Source organism: Corvus hawaiiensis, chromosome 3, assembly GCF_020740725.1.
Source record: "Corvus hawaiiensis isolate bCorHaw1 chromosome 3, bCorHaw1.pri.cur, whole genome shotgun sequence".
Taxonomy (NCBI): domain Eukaryota; kingdom Metazoa; phylum Chordata; class Aves; order Passeriformes; family Corvidae; genus Corvus; species Corvus hawaiiensis.
The window spans coordinates 93,630,284-93,646,375 of record NC_063215.1 but is presented as its reverse complement, the minus strand read 5'-3'; the positions used below and the strand labels follow the sequence as shown (position 1 = coordinate 93,646,375).

The 16,092-nt window shown below is 38.5% G+C and overlaps 1 protein-coding gene across 4 annotated transcripts in view; it reads left to right on the top strand.

The window, feature by feature from the left end:
• The window catches only part of MTA3 (metastasis associated 1 family member 3), a 137,826-nt gene that overhangs the window by 11,819 nt on the left and 109,915 nt on the right, over window positions 1-16,092 (top strand). For all 4 annotated transcript variants that reach the window (XM_048297265.1, XM_048297263.1, XM_048297266.1 and 1 more), the window contains exon 4: window positions 11,943-12,069. In XM_048297265.1, the coding sequence (XP_048153222.1) occupies window positions 11,943-12,069 (127 nt within the window). The remainder of the gene's footprint in view (window positions 1-11,942; window positions 12,070-16,092) is intronic.

Sequence of the window (16,092 nt, the reverse complement as noted above, 5' to 3'; positions counted from 1 at the left end):
TGGCAGAGTAGCTTTTATGCTAAGGCTCTTATATTAGTGTAACTATCACTTTCACTGAAAATGAGCTTGGGGTTTTTTGTGAGGAAGACATGATCTCTGATCTCCTGAGACAAGGGAATATCAAGTTTTCCTTCATTTACCCAAGAGGATGCCATCAATTTTAATTTATTTGAAGAGGGGGGAAAAATTCAGAACTTGCTGAAATACAACAAGCCTTGTCAAAAACTACTTCCTTGTCACCAAGGAGAAACTTGTCTCAAGGCTCCCAATTATTCTTTTCAAGGGTGCTTGGGGTAGTCTCATAAATTATGTGTTTTCTTCATTTGATTTTTGTTCAAGAACTTGTGAGTATTTTTTCTCCTCAAGAGTAAAAGCAATAAAGAAGCAGTAATTAGTGTTTTTTTCTGACAATATCTGAGTCTTCTTTTCATGACTGACATTTTAGAATTAGTAGTTATATTGTCTTATTAACAAGTTTACTGTCAGCCCCAAGTATCTTGTAGAATTATTAACTTCTCTATCTGTTCAGGCTCCTCCTTTGGTGCAGAATGGTTTGTCAGATTGTGAATGTTAATGATCTTCTCTCAATGGATGAATGGATTTACAACTAAGTTCATCATTTTAGGAGTTCCTTGCATAAAACTTGCCTAAAAAGGGGTTTTTTCTCACCTGAGAATGTGTGATCTGCATTTAGATCATGCATGGATTCTTCACATATTAAAAGTTGTCCACTCCATGCAATCTGTATAACTACATCTTAAATTTTGCATGTTCTGTCCAGCTGTTAACTGCTAGCTTCATCTTTAGACCTCTGAAGTATAAACTTACAATTTGGGCGAGTGTGTGTAGATTAATTTTCTTTCAAATTCAAAAATCTTATTTTCTGAACACACAGTTTAAGAGGCTTGAATACATTGCTGCCAATTTCTCTGAACGTAAAAACAAACTAAACCTAAAATCTGGATTAATTTTAGTGAATTTGCTGTGAGGAGTGGAAAGCTGTAAAATATCAGGTCATATTTATGCTTAAAACTGTTTAATAGATATATGAAGCTCAGTTTTTATTTTTATTTTAAATACCAGAAGTATTTATTTAGTATGTTTCCTTGGTAAGAACTCAGTAGGGTACAAAAGGTGTCATTTTTTTTGAGCTCTACTCCCAAAATAAATTTTTCACATTTGAGTCTTTAGAAGGAGACAGTATTCACAGAAAATTGCCAAAGCATTGTGCATTCCCCTATTTCCCTGTGTTCCTAAGGATTCATTTCCTCATGGTCAACTTTAAATACATGTGCCATTGTTACCGTACTTATTCAGGGATTCTTCTGATTTGTGGAAAACATGTAACTCTTTTCTCTCAGCTGCTTTCCTGCCTCTTTTGTGTTTCTTAATTGTGCAGGCAAGTGATCCTACACTGTTTTCTTGGTACCCCCAAAATACTTGTAGTATTTAAACTGATATTATTGACCATAACTTTTTGTCTCATGAAGATAAATAGGATGTTTCACACCTCCTAGATTTCCATAGTCTCAAATGGTTCTACTTCTTCATTTTTTTCCCTTGGCTCCTAATTTTAAGTGACTTTTCCCACTTTCTTCCCAGTGCACCCACACTGTACCAAAGCACCTGAGGCATAAATTTTAGACTACAAAAACATTGCTAGGTTATCTCTATCTGTAAAGCTCCAATTAGAGATGCATTTCACATCTTCAAAGAGTTCTCTGATAGTCTAATTGAATCAGTAGTTTATATAATTTATAAATCTGAATGATGTAAACTCACTATTAATATAGAAAGACTTTTTCCCATCATGCAGTGGCAGTTAAATGTGTGATTTGGGAATCAGGTCTGAAGATTTACAGGCTTTCCAGCAGTAATTCTTGAATGTCTGTATTATGCAGTGGGATGAAATCTGCAATAGCTGCCCTTGGTAATACTCATGCATGCCTGTAACTGCACACATGCTGGTAGAGGTGGAGCTTTTTAGCTTGAGCAAGGCTCTGTGTGAGAATGGGTGTAGTGCTTCCTACCCAAGCTGATTCATGCAGTGCTGTGTGTATATATATCTATGATGTGAGGTATTATGGACTAGGGAGAAGTAGCAGATAAGATTAACGTGTAAAGTGGTTGTGTGGTTTGTCTCTTTCTGTGTGGTAAACTCTCTTTCTCTTAAATGTAGCCTGCACGAGTAACAGGACTCAAAGTTAGCAAATATGTTGAGTTTGTCATGTCCCAAACCACATGGAGTGGGTGGCCAGAATGGCTGTGCTATTTCACAGTGCTGTTTGTCTGTTTGATCAGTACTTTTTTTTTTACCTCACCTGCTGTTTGTAACCCTCTCTGATCAAGCAAAGATTTGTAGTGTGAATCTGCTTTGCTTCTGGTTTTGATATGCAACACAAATGATTCTGTGATCCTTGCAGAGACATTGTTTTGTACTAATGCAGAATACAAAAAAAAGATTGAGTAGTAAAAAGCACAATTTTTTCAGTAAAAGACTGTTCTACATTATCAAATTCCTAAAAGAGTTTGGGGAGCTAAGTAGTTCATTTTGGCTGTCACCTACTGCCTGAATCCAAAACCTGTTTGAAGATTTATCACAGTACATAAGATGCACAGTTGCTGGGCATTATGCCTTCATATATCTGGGGGTTATGTGAGTGCATGTGCCTTTTCTACTTGTACAACAGGTTAAACATCTATCCAAAACCAGCCCAACTAAATTAGCTAACTTCCCATTTTTGATATGCTGAATGATAGAATTAATTTTTAATTTGCCTGTTCTTGTTTTTGTGAAGGATTGTGATAGTGATATGCAATGCTGAAGGGAGTCATGTTTCAGTTTCCTGCATTAAAAGTGCAGCCTTGTTTTGGCTTAAACCAGGGTAGAAATAGTGTTGGCAGAGTCAGTGACCTGTAACCTAGACCTACAGAGTACTGTGGCCCTTGGCTGTGTGGCAGTTCCTTTAGGCAGATCCTTTGACTGGTGCTGCTGTCAGGAGTGAAATCCTGATGCAGTTATTCTCAGTAGGCCCTCAAGAGGCCAAGGACTCAGTTGCCAAGTATAATACAAGAAAAAAGGTTTTGATATATGGGCAGCTTTCATATTTATATTTTCCTTCAAATGGGGGCTAGCTTCATATACCTTCATAATGCTCTCCCCTTTCTTTTTGTTTTTAATTTTTGTTTTTAATGAGTGGAAAAAAAGCCGGAATCAGAATACTGAATATTTACCAAGTATGAGATGAATAAGTGAAGATTTTTGATATTTTACTTGCTGCAACAAAAATGGTATTTAAATGTATTGTCTACAAAGCAAAGTACTGAGAGTAGAAGAAAAACTTCATTGGTTTACTTGGGATTGGCATATGTTTTAAAATTTGACCAGTTAATACAAGGTGATGTTTATTCCTACACTGTTTTGTTTGTTTATTTTTCCTCCTGGCATCAGAATTAATGAATTAAAAGGCTTTAATAATTTAAAGTACTACATATATTTACACTTCTCTCAGTTCATATGTATAGTTCCTGTAAATTTTGATCGCATTATCTCTGTACACCAAGGATATAATATATTCTGGGAGGTAAATCTCTAGCATGGTTGAAGATGGAAAAGAGATGGAAAAAAAATGATCCTTTAAGTCTTACACAGACCATCAGAGTGAATGAACTCCTCTTCCTGGTTGTCTTGTCAGGTCTATAGGCAGAAAAGCTTTCTTACCATGTTGGCATCAAGCAGGCATTCTCTTGGAAAATATTGTTCTCATTTCCTAATCCCACACATAGAGCCTTAATGTGTCTTTATTAAGTTTACCCAAGAGCAGGATATACAAATCCTTTTCTTTGTTTTTCTTTCCTTCTCATTCTTTTTATTTTCTCCCTAATTCTTCTTTCCTTCCTGCAAAAAAATCCAACAAAATTCAGCCCTTCTGTAAGGAGATACTGTAGAAGATAAATAATTTGTGTTTTATAAGCAGAATCATATGCCATTCTGAGTAGGGGTAGGAGAGTGCTTGTACAATCTGTGCCTTTTCATCTCTGCCAACAAATTTTGAAAAGTTGTTTATCAGCTTTGAGGATGTGAACTGAATGTTAGAAAAGCAGTTTAGATCTCTGAAACTCTGTGGTTATTGTCACACAGTGGAAGAAAATGCCAGTGTAGATTTTAAACCTGGACTTTGGATTCTTACAGAAAACGTAAGAGATTTTTTGTGTGCTTAGTTCTTGTGCTACATTTATTATTTTTTATATATTTGCTCTGCATTTTCTTAAGGAGAGACAACCATGCAGCTTGTAAACCATCTAGATCAAACAGACCTGTTGCCTATGCTAAAGGGAAGAAGATCTTAACAAGATATGAGCAGGAGTTTCACATGGAAAGGGTGGCAATCTAAGAGATGGGAAAAATTATTAATAGCAGCTGTCTCAGGAAAATGAGAGATACAGACCTCCCTTTTCTTAAAGTCAGGTGTAATAATTATTTATGCAGGTTACATGGCAGTGTTGCAGGTAGCCTTTGGATTTCTTGAGCCAGACGATGGATTAAGAAAGTTTTTTCTTGGGCACTGTCAGATTCACCACATACACTTTTGCTTATGGTGGTCTGCCAGCCTGGATTTGAGGGTAGAACTAAAATTTCCTTTCTTTCCCACACAGCTCTAAACATATGTACACTTTGGAAAAACTACTAATTGACTTCTGATTCATCTGATGAGCTGGATACCAGTAATTGGATGTTCATCGTGTTGCAAATAGCAGTGTCCATGGCACAGTTTTGAGTCTGCTGCTTGCTGCTACTAATGAGCTGCTTAAAGAAACACCATACAGGACTGTGGCTTCACACATCCTGCAGCAGCTTGCTGCAGTTCATACAGATGTACATGTGACCAAGCACACCTTGAGCCCTGTAACAGGATATTTTCTCATTTGGAAGAATTTGCATTTGAATAGGTGGTACAGAAGTCAGGTAAAAGGGGGAAAACCTAGTTGAGGTTTATCATATAGAATGCCCAGCTCTTTCAGCACTGCTGGCATATTATTGTTCTCATGAAGGTCTGTGGGACCCTTCTGTTCTGTAGTGTTGTTACAAACTAGCTTGAAGCGCTGAAAAATGGTTAAAGAACTATTGTGCTTGCTCTTGCATTTATTCATGTTATATTTAATTTATTAGGATCTATTTATTAATGTAGCACATCATGATTCATACTACTTATGGAGGTAATCCTTCCTTGCTTTCCACCCACAAGCTCCTTGCTCTCAAAAATCTGCAGAACCAGTTATCAAAAAACCACCACCCATCAAGTTTTGGAAGGTGAACTTTTCTGCTAATGAAAGATGTGATGGTTTCCATAAAATATTTTGCTACAGGCCTGTGATAAACATGATATAATTGCCCAATTGCTTGTGGCTGACTATTATCCTGGAAATTGTTATTATCGTAATATGCTACTTGGAAGTACATAAAAAACCATTTTGCATAATTTTGGAAATAATTTTTATTGTTTGAGAGTAGGTGTGGCATATTAGTTCTTAATGGCTGTACAGTAGTTATTACTTTGTTTTGTGACCTCCTTTAGAAATATAATGATGAGGTAGTGTGGGAGGATCACCTTGGATAATTGTGTAGGAAAACTGGATAATCCCTTAGAGGCCACATGTATGTCCATGCTATCCAGCAGGAATTAAAAGCAGACCTGTTCCCTGTAAACACAAGTGATCACATTTTTTACCTGCCTGCAAAAGTGCTCAGATTCGTACTTTCAATAGTAATATTCTATTTAAATGACTTGTAATCCGTACAAACTGTGCTTTGGATTTCTTATCCTATTTGAAAGTAATAGCAAATATCAAATTGATGTTAGATATTCTAACACTCATCTGAACGTTGCCACAGATGTGGTATAAGTAAAGCTAATTAATTCAGCTTTGGGAAATGCTTCCTTAGGCAAATTGACAGTGCATAGTCTAGCTCACAAAGTTGATTAAGTGGCCTTACTACAGCTTTAGGGGTTAAATATCACAACTAAGTTAGTACAGTGAAACATGTGGCAAGAAGCCTCATGCAAATGAGCAAATTGTCCAACTGCTAACTTAAGAGAGCTCTTCATTCACAGTCTGAATAAAGTTGTTCAGATGGTGAGACTTACTGTTTTTCTTTTGTATGAAATTTGGCAGTAATTAGATTTACTCCCTCTCCCCCAAAATCTGTATTTGTAATTGTTGCTGCTGTAGCATCTAACTGCCAAATGTGCACTTGAAGTTGTTGCCGCAACCATCTAAGCTTAGAGAGACTTATGCACAGCCACCTTTCCTTTGATGTGTGTGGTAAACTCGCTGCTCTTCGGCATTCTCAGCTTTTTATCTGTAGGTTTGAAAATGTGTTGTTGATACTGGGTATGTGTATAATTTTTGGGCTGAGTGTAGAAGAAAAAGGTATACAGGAAAGGAAGAAAGTTTGGAAAGGTTTCTGAAAGTGATGCTTTCTTTGAATTGAAATTCTGTTCTAATACTGGTCTAATACAATTTTAAAAGTATTTTAGCAAACAGTGAAACGGCTGTAACTCCACAAATGGTGGTGGTGATTTGAATCTCTGCATTTAGGCTTGCATAAGCCAGATGTAGCTAAGCTGAGGTATGGTTTCAACAGTAGAAGCAATTAAGTTTAAGAGGTAGAAAGTTAATGCACTGTAGCTTTGGGTACTCTGCCGTTTTAATTCAGCGTTGGTCTGTCCTGCTGTTGAAAGGAGTAGTCTTGTTTTTTCGCATTATGTCTTTCCAGTCTCCTAGTTCTGCTTTTTTCTCTTTCTCTTGTTCTTTATTTTCTTTTCTTGGTAGATCCACTAGGCCAAGCAATTGGAATTGACCTGGGACATCTGGGTGAATAAAAAACTAATTGCATGGTCTGAGTCAGAGGGTGGTGGTGAAGCATCCAGACTGTGTGTGGAGTCCCATGGGAATCTCTGTGGGGACCTGTCTTTACCAGTGACTGGAGCAGGCAATGTGGTGCACTCTTATCATGTTTGCAGGTGACACAAGAATGGGGGGATGACCCGGGGGTGGCTTGAGGGAAGGGCTGGTATTCAGAGATTCCTAGAAAGCAGGAGGAGTGGTATGTCAAGAACATGAAGATGGTCAGCAGGGACAAATGCCAAGTCTTGCACCTGGGAAGGAAGAGCTCCTGGTAGGGATATAAGCTGGGGCTTGGGGGAGCAGCTCTGCAGGAAAGGCCCTGAGGCTGCCGGCAGACAATAACTTCCTGAGAATGAAGGGAGTTGGCCAAGAGCATCCTGGGCAGTACCACCAGACACACAGCCAACAGATCGAGGCAAGAGATTATCCTCCCTTTGCATCTCATCGAGGGATATCGCATCCAGTTTTAGGTTCCTGATAAAGGAAAGTTGCTGTTAAATTGGAATGCATTCAGCAAAAACCACCATGATGGACACTTGCCCTTCTAGGAGAGTCAGCTGGAATTGAACTTGCTCGGCTTGGAGAAGATGTGGACTCCCAGTGCCTTTGGGGAGGTTATAGACCAGAAGACGGAGCTGGACTCTTGGCAGTGACTAAATTGAAACGGGAGTGATTCAGATTAGATATGGGTAGAAGCTTTTCACCATTACTGGGTGATGGAGAGGTTGTGTAGCCTCTTGTCTTCAGAGATTTTCAGTTGCTGAGTTAACATGGGCTGACCTCACAGCTGAGCCTACTTGGAAGAGTAGCTTGTGCTAGAGACCTCCTGAGACCCTTTTCAGCCTGTTGTCATGATTTTTGATTGAATGTCCAGATCTGAACTCTAGCTGGAAAGAATGCTGCCAGCATTTTGGTGGCAGTAGAGGGAGGACTTTCTCCTTTCTTTTAATATTGAAGATTTACTCCTCCTCCCTGAAGATAGTCTTCAATGTTTAAACAAATCTCTCTTACTCTCTTCTGCAATACACAAAGGGAGCACATGGGGGGTTATTTTGATTTAGTTAAAGAAGAGTAGCGTGTCTGAGGAATTTACCTTGTTTTGCTAGCTGATGATTAACTATACAGTTGTTTGAGCTGCATTTAAACCTCTAAATGTCTTTCAGGACATTTAAAAAGTTGTTTTAAAAGAAATTTTTAACTAAATAGGAGTATTGTATTTCTAGAGACTTGCCCTCAGTTTATTTTTATTTTAGTTGCAAAAACAAGCAATTCTTCCTCATAGCAAGCTTCACTCATCACATAACTATAAGCAAAGACACTGTATTCAAAATTTAGGTGACACAGACAGCTCTCTCTTCTTCTCAGGCTCACTAACACCACCATTTTCTAACAGTGCATCCTACAAATTAAGTGGAAGAGGGAAAAAAAGAGAGTGTTCATCATGTTTTGAAAAGTGGTGATGCATATGTAAAAAGAATGAGGATTACCATTTCTTTCCAGTATCCATTGCTTGACTGAGTCAGTTAAGTCTCATTTACATCAGATGGGAAAGGGAAAGTTGCACGCAGTCCATGAAAGTATCACCAGATCACTCTGGTTTTCAGGATCACAGTAATTATTTACCATTGATGATTAGAAAACCCACATGTAATAAATAGACCACAAGTTTTAAAAGCTCACTGGAGATGCCTGCTTTTGCTCACCAGGACTTTTCTTTTAAATAATGAAATATTTCTTGTAAACCAGGAAAAATACTAAAAAACAACATTCTCTTAAATTTTGCCCAAGGCCTAAAGGGGATTGTGTGATTTTTTTCAAAAAGTGATTGTATTCATCTTTGGAGTCATACCTAAGAGTTTCAATATAATATTTAGCTGAGCAATTTTAAATTTATTTTTTTGTCTCTCTAATCATGGAACAATGAGGTCTGTGTATGTCATCGCCATAATCCCGCATAAAAATGTTTGCTTGCTCTGAGCTGTTGCCTCTCTTCCCTTGCTGAATGCTGAAATGTGCTTATCTTGGTGGGTACTTTATGATTTCCTGTAGGTACCTTCTATTTCACTCCTTTTGATAGAAATAATCTCTCCTTGGATGGCAAATGAAATTCACATGTGCTGTAAATCAAGTCAAAAATGTGACAAGATCTCTAAGAGTTCTGCAAGGTTGTTACCACTTTCCTTCTAATGGGTGTTAAGGCCAGATCATTGCAAAAACCTGCTTCAAAAGCAGCTCTCTGAAGGTTTCTTCAGATGCAGAATTCTTTGTATTGCCATCAAGCAAATTTAGCTTTCTCCCTTCTTTATGCTATCCAGTTTCCTTTCCTGGTATAGGTTTGTGTGACTGCTGGGACAAGCTATTACCTGTTTTACAAAATCCTACTGTTAGCATTGGTTTTATATTTTAAAGCTGAAGCAGGAAATTGTAAAATTATCCCAATGGTAAATTGTGTTGAGTGGATGGAACTGTTCTGTGTCTGGCCGTGGTTTCTTCTGCTTAGTACTGAGTTGCCAGATCATCATGTGTAAAACATCTGTTTTATTTCTAAAAATACAAGAGAAAAAGTTACATTGTTTCATGTTTAGGTTTGGAGTGTTTTAAGAGATCGGTCTAAGAGACATTTGGTTTAAGCTTCAGGCTCTTGGATCAGCATTTTCATGTCTTATGTAAGATTAGTGCAATAAATTTGATTCAAGGTGGTGGGTTTTCTTCTTGATTTTTTAATTTAAATTCTTACTTGAGGAAGATATTGAGATGAATGTAGCTGTCTAAAGCTGTTTTAAACTCTGGAATATCAGCCCATATTGTCCTGTGTTTTGTGCCTTATCTACAGTCAAATGCTTTTTTATATGTTGACCAAACTTGGGTTTGGATGCCTGAATTACTTAGAAAAAAACCCCAAACACAAGGTAACTAAAAGAAACATTAACGCTTGAAATTGGAAATCAAAATGTATCTTGCAATGGTCACTTATTGTAATAAACAGTTGTAGAAATTAATTGCTGGAAACATTGGTGTGGTTTAACCCCAACCAGCAGCAAAACACCACACAGCTGTTGGCTCACTCCCCCAGGTGGGATGGGGGAGAGAATTGGAATTAGTAAACAAAGTAAAACAAGGAATTATTCACTGCTTCCCACGGGCAGGCAGGTGTTCATCCATCCCCAGGACAGCCGGGGTCTGTGACACACAGCAGTGAGTTGGGAAGGCAAAACATCATCACTCTGAATGTCCCCACTTCCCTCTTCTTTCCCCCACCTTTATATGCTGCTCATGATGCCATGTGGTGTGGGACATCCCTTTGGTCAGTCGGGGTCAGGTGTCCCCTCCCGGCTCCTTGTGCCCCTCTAGCCTCCTTGTTGGTGGGGTGCTATGAGGAGCAGAAAAGGCCTTGGCTTTGGGTAACCTGTGCTCAGCAATAACAAAAACATCCCTGTGTTATCAGCACTGTTTCCAGCAAAAATCCATAACACAGCCCTACACTAGCCACTGTGAAGAAAATTAACTGTATCCCAGTCAAAACCAGCAAAACATGAACCTTTTAACACAAATTTATATTTTTTAAAATAATTACTTGCCTAATTAAAAAATGCTTTGCCTTGGCATAGATTTTTGTAAAGATTTATTCATCATCAGTATTATAGATGCCAAAATAATTCAAAATTGAGTTATAGTCTGGCTTGAACCTGTCCAAGTGTCGGTGAAGTTGTGGGTTGTCAGGTGAGATGGGCGAAATTCTTGTTTTCATTTTTGTTCTCTTGTTCTCTCTCTCCACAAAATATGCCAAAACAAGGAAGGGGGTGGGGGTGTCTACAGCAAGATAGACCTAAAGTAGAATTGGGTTTGAAGAAGTTGGTTATATCAGGGTGTGTTGTTATATCACTTTTATGAAAAGAACTGTTAGAAGTGGAATTGACTACACACAGGCATGATTAAAAAAAGTAGTAGTGTTGCATTTGGAGAGAACTGTGGTTGCTATGAGGGTTCAGGCAGGCTTCATTTTGAAATAGTGTCTGTAGGTTGGTTGTAAAAATGGTTATTATTAGTAGAGAGGGTGAGGTCCTCTGTTGTAGGTAGTTACGTGAAATACTATCTCATGCTGAGGTTCTGTTGTTGAGTTTCTGAGAAATATTTTGTAAACTACACCTGGTTTTGTAGGTGATGGATAATTTACCAGGCAGAAAAGTTAGAGAAGTTATTAAAAGGTCTGTATTTTTGCATCCCTTATTCAGAGAGACTTTTTGCCCTTTTTGGGATGCTAGAGGAAGTCCAGATTCAGGTTCCACATGTCCCAAAAATCCACTAGGAGGGCAGATTTCAGCCATCAAGATCCCAGGATAGGTCTTTTGGAGAGCCTGCCATTGTGTTACATGTTAGCAAGCACTGGGAACATTGCCCTTCAACTCTATATGTGGTTCTATCTAGTATCTGCTTTTATTTCTTCCTGTCTTGCTTAAAAGAGAAATAACTTTAAATCTTATTTAAATATGCAAATTTAACACACTGCGTTTGTTGTCAGTATCTAAGAAGGTAATGGAATAATAGAAGACACTAGGCTTTTTCAGTTTTCTTAGACTGATTTTCCAGTCTTAGACTGCAATTATGTGTAGTAAATTTCAGTTCATAGAAAGTGTGCTTTCCTCCAGGACTTCTGTAAAAGTTTTAGTAGTAGTAATACTGGCAAGAGAAAGTCAAACCCAAAACTGGTCAACAAGCAAGAGAAAAAAACAGAGGAAAGAAGACGAAAAAAGAATGAGTAATGTTGACAGGATTGTTCTTAAACTGTGTGAAAGACATCAATGCGTAGTACAGTAGGAGAGGAGCATAATTTTTTTAAAGAGTTGAAGTAGAAGTGTATAATTCAAAATACTTAACATTCTGTCAAGTTACATAAACTGTAGTCTTGTTAAAACTCATCTTTTCTTTGAAATACTAAAGGAGGTTGCTAAGGGGTGGGGGGGATGTCAAATGAAATGGTTGCAATGATGTTATGCAACAGAGTTAATTTCGACCTACGCTCTGCTTCTCTGCAGAAGAAGTTGAAGAAGAGTCTGAAACTACAATTGAGGTTGATTTGACTGATAAACAGAAACATCAGTTGAAGCACAGAGAGCTTTTCCTTTCTCGCCAGTATGAGTCCCTACCAGCAACGCATATCAGGTAAGAAGTAGTAAATACAATTTCTCTGTGTGTTCTGCTGGGTGGATTGCCTGCCAGTAGCCCACCTGCTTGAATGCTTCAGCCTTGCAAAAGGGCGCCGTTGGTCTTGGCTGAGTTGGTCAGGTTGTCCCATGAACTGCTTTGGAAGCGCCTTTGTTTTTTCCTTCTGTTACTTGATGTTTGAGCCTTGACCATTTTGTCTGGCCAGGGAAACAGCAGATGGGTTTGGAAAGGAGGCAGTGGTTCAGTGGTCAGATCTGCAGTTTAGAGCTGCATGCATGTAAAATTAAAATTGCTCCAACTTCAGAATGTGAAGAAGCCATGACTTGAGTTTGGCTAAATGTTGCAGAAACATTTCAAGTATTGTTTTAAATTGCCTTTAATATTAATGTAGGGAAGAAGCTTGCTAAAGCTCGAAAAGTGTTTGTTGATTTCTTTCTGTAAATGACCTAGGTGCTCATGTCATCATCTATTTAGCAGTCAAGAAAGCTTTTTTTTGTGTTGGGAAGAGTGGATGATAAATCTAGAAATGGAAAAGAAACAGCACAGTGATGGGGGGAGTCTAGTTTAGGGTGAAACAATGCATTCTCACATTGCATTCTTAACAAATTTTCATTTTCTCATTACATCCAGCTGCCCCCAGCTATTTCAGACCATAAATGTCTAAAGGCTATCAAAAAAAAGTAGATATTGTCCAAGAGCAGAAACACTTTGTATGTGCATATTTATTTTCTCTCTTACTGGCAAATCACATAATCATGGAATATTCAAATCACATAAACACTGAATATGTTGGAATGGACCCACAAGCACCACTGAGTCCAGCTCCTGGCCCTGCACAGGACCATCCCCAAGAGTTGTCCAAACGCTTCTTGAGCTCTGCCAGGCTGCCTGGTGCTGTGACCACTTCCCTGGGGAGCCTCTTCCAGTGCCCAACCACCCTCTGGGTGAAGAACCTTCTCCTGATATCCAACCTAAACCTCCCCTGACACAGCTTCAGGCCACTCCCTTGGGTCCTGTCACTGGTCACCACAGAGATGTTGCTTCTCTCTCTCACTGACAACACAAAAACTGGAAGTTGGAAAATTTTGTATTAATTTTCTGTGCTTGATTCAGCTACTTGTTCTGAGTTTGAGAAAGTCATTTAACTGTCAATTTTCTGCTGCTCCAACTATAGCATGGAGATAATAATCCTGTGCAGTTTCTTTTACTTACTTTGACATTTAGATATTGAAATAAGGTATTCTCCTTGCAGAGGGAAGATTACATAGAAGAAGTATTGTAAATGTCTTCTCACCTTACAACTCGGGGAGCAAATACAATAGAGGTTCTCCAGTGCATAGTTCACAAAGAAGGCAGAAAAACACGTGAATTCATAGTACATGCCACACAGCACAGCAGGCAAAAGCAGAGTGATGACTTGCATCTACTTTTCAGAACAGATGAATGTTGTAGGACTGTGCTGTCATGTGTTACTAAGACCTTTACCAAACAAATTCTGGAACAAGCTTGATGTAGATAATGACGTTTCAGCAACCTTAACTCTGTTTTAAAAAGAAACAAGAAGGCAAATACACTATAAAATATGCCTTATTTAGCTTTTTAACTTACTGTGTTCACATTCTGTGATTCTCAGTAGTTTTCTTAACTTGTAGTAATTAGCTCATCCTGTAAAGATAATAGAAATACTGAGAAGGTGGTACTCCTGTAACTTTCTTCCATCATTTTTTCACTCCAGAATACTCAAGGATGCAGATATCACGGCCTCTCTGGGTGTCTGTTTCAGTGTTTGATGACTGTTGTGAATTTTTTTTCCCTGTCATCTGTTTGGGATTTCACTTGCTGAAATTTAGTGTCTACTGCCTTGTGTCCTATCACTGTACTTCTCCAAAAGGAGCCTGGCTCCATCTTAGTTATCTATCTTTTCATTAGCTAATTGAACAAAGCAGTAGAATTTCTCCCTTTAGTTGTCATACCTTAAGAGTGAACAAATCCAGTTTAATATCGTCTGCAGACTTGTTGAAAGTGTATTCAGGTTAATAAAGATATTAAACTGTTTGCTCCAGGGTCAGCAATTGGGGAATGCCCCCAGTAACCAGGTGCCAGCTGGACTTTGTATCACTCACCACAGCCTTTTCAGTCTGATGTTTTTTTCCAAGCTTAATTGTCTACTTATCTAGTCCATGTGTTTCCAATCTGCTTGAAGGACACTGGAACACTGCAGGCCTTGCTCAAGTCAGGTTCAATGACATTCTCTTTTGTCACTGGTCTACCAAGCCGGTTGCCTCCATATAGAAAGCGAGGGGATATTTGTGCAATAAAAAAGCCAGGGTAGCTCCATGATGTGGGCCTTTGCTCTAAGCACCTGCAGTTTAGCCCTGAGATAGGAAAAACTGGATTTACAGGAATAAATGACACTGTGGTATGGAGTGGAGATTGGAGGTTGGAGATCAGTTCTCTCAAGAGTAAGAACACAAAACCTCAACCCCTCTGGAAGGGACAGGAGAAAGTTTTAAGTAAATTTTAAAGAATGGAGGAGGTTTTTGGCAGCTACAGATCTTGAACTTTTCACGACATTTTCAGCCAAGAAGAGTATCTGAGTGTAATTGCCTTTTTGTTGTCATTTAATGAATAAAAGAATTTTACCTAGTATGTTTTTATTTAGTTTTTACTAATATGGTTTTGCTCCTTTTGTTTTGTCTTCTTAACTTTATCCTTTTTACATTTTTCAAACTGAATGGCAGAGGAAATTATACCTCCTCCCCTCTGAAAAATCCTATCACTAAGGTTACTTTTATTCTAGCTCACAATTCCAAATACAGTGATGTCTCATTTATACACCTGTTGCTGTTACTTTGTAGTTGAGTTACCTTGCAGTTACTTTAGTGGGTTAGATTTCTTTTATGTGCATGTCTAATTCTGAAGCTCTTTGGTCTGCAGCGGTGGGTTTTGAATAATTCTGATGCCATTTGTTTGCTCTTGTATTAGTGAAATACAGTTTCATTCCTTATTCTGATATTTTTATTTTATTGTATATACATTATATGTAACTTTTATTATATGTAATTTGTTTTGTTAGAAATGCTGGGATTTTTTAGACTTCATCTTGTCTCCCCTTTAAATTAGGTGTCACTATGCCATTTCAGTAGCTTTAGGGAGCAGTATAAATTTTGGCATAAAAAGCACCCAAAGAGCCAGATTTAGAAAATAATTAGTAGTAGGTATTGTAGTAGTAATCAAACATGGCAGTGCTGCCTTGTGGACAGAGTTCTTGCAGTGGAATGTATTTCAGAAGGTGGAATTGCCTAGCTGGGTGCAGCACTGTTCTGGAGTCATAGTGTGTGGTACAGTACAAGTTCATGCATCAGTCTGGGGATCAAAGACAAGGCTTGTTACCTTCGCGCCCACTTGTCAAGTTACAAGTGAAATTATTGCCTCCCCTGTCTGCTCAAATGTGTGCAGTCAGTAACACCCCTCCAGTGGATTATCTCTTTCTTTCGTAATCCCTGCATATTACAGGTGCAGTTTTGCCAGACTCTGTAAACCCACATGTCTTTGTCACAGCTGTCCTGCCAGCTGGACTCCCTGAGCCACCCTCCTTGATTAATGTCACGCAGTGAATGCACCCAGGATTGGTGCAGGTGGCTCCTATAAGCAGTGCCATCCCAGAGAGGGGCTGAGTTGAGCCAGTGCTGTGTACATGGGGTTTCAGAGGTTTGAGCATTATCAAATACAGCATTTTGGAAAGGCATGAAAAGTTATGGGGGGAAAAATGGTGAAAGTTGTCAGGAAGTTGAAATTGTTTGCCAGTGTTGTAAAATTCACCGTAAAACTTAGCATGTAGTGAGAGTGGGTCCTTGTATAAAAATCTGCAAATGGTTATCTTTTTGGAGATGCACTGGGTTGTCTGACTTGTGATTTGGGCTTTATATTTATTTTTCACTCTTAAGCTCTCAAGAGTTAATAGGTATTAAATATGTTTAGAGTGTTGTAAAAGATTGCATTAGCTTCTAAGTTAATTTG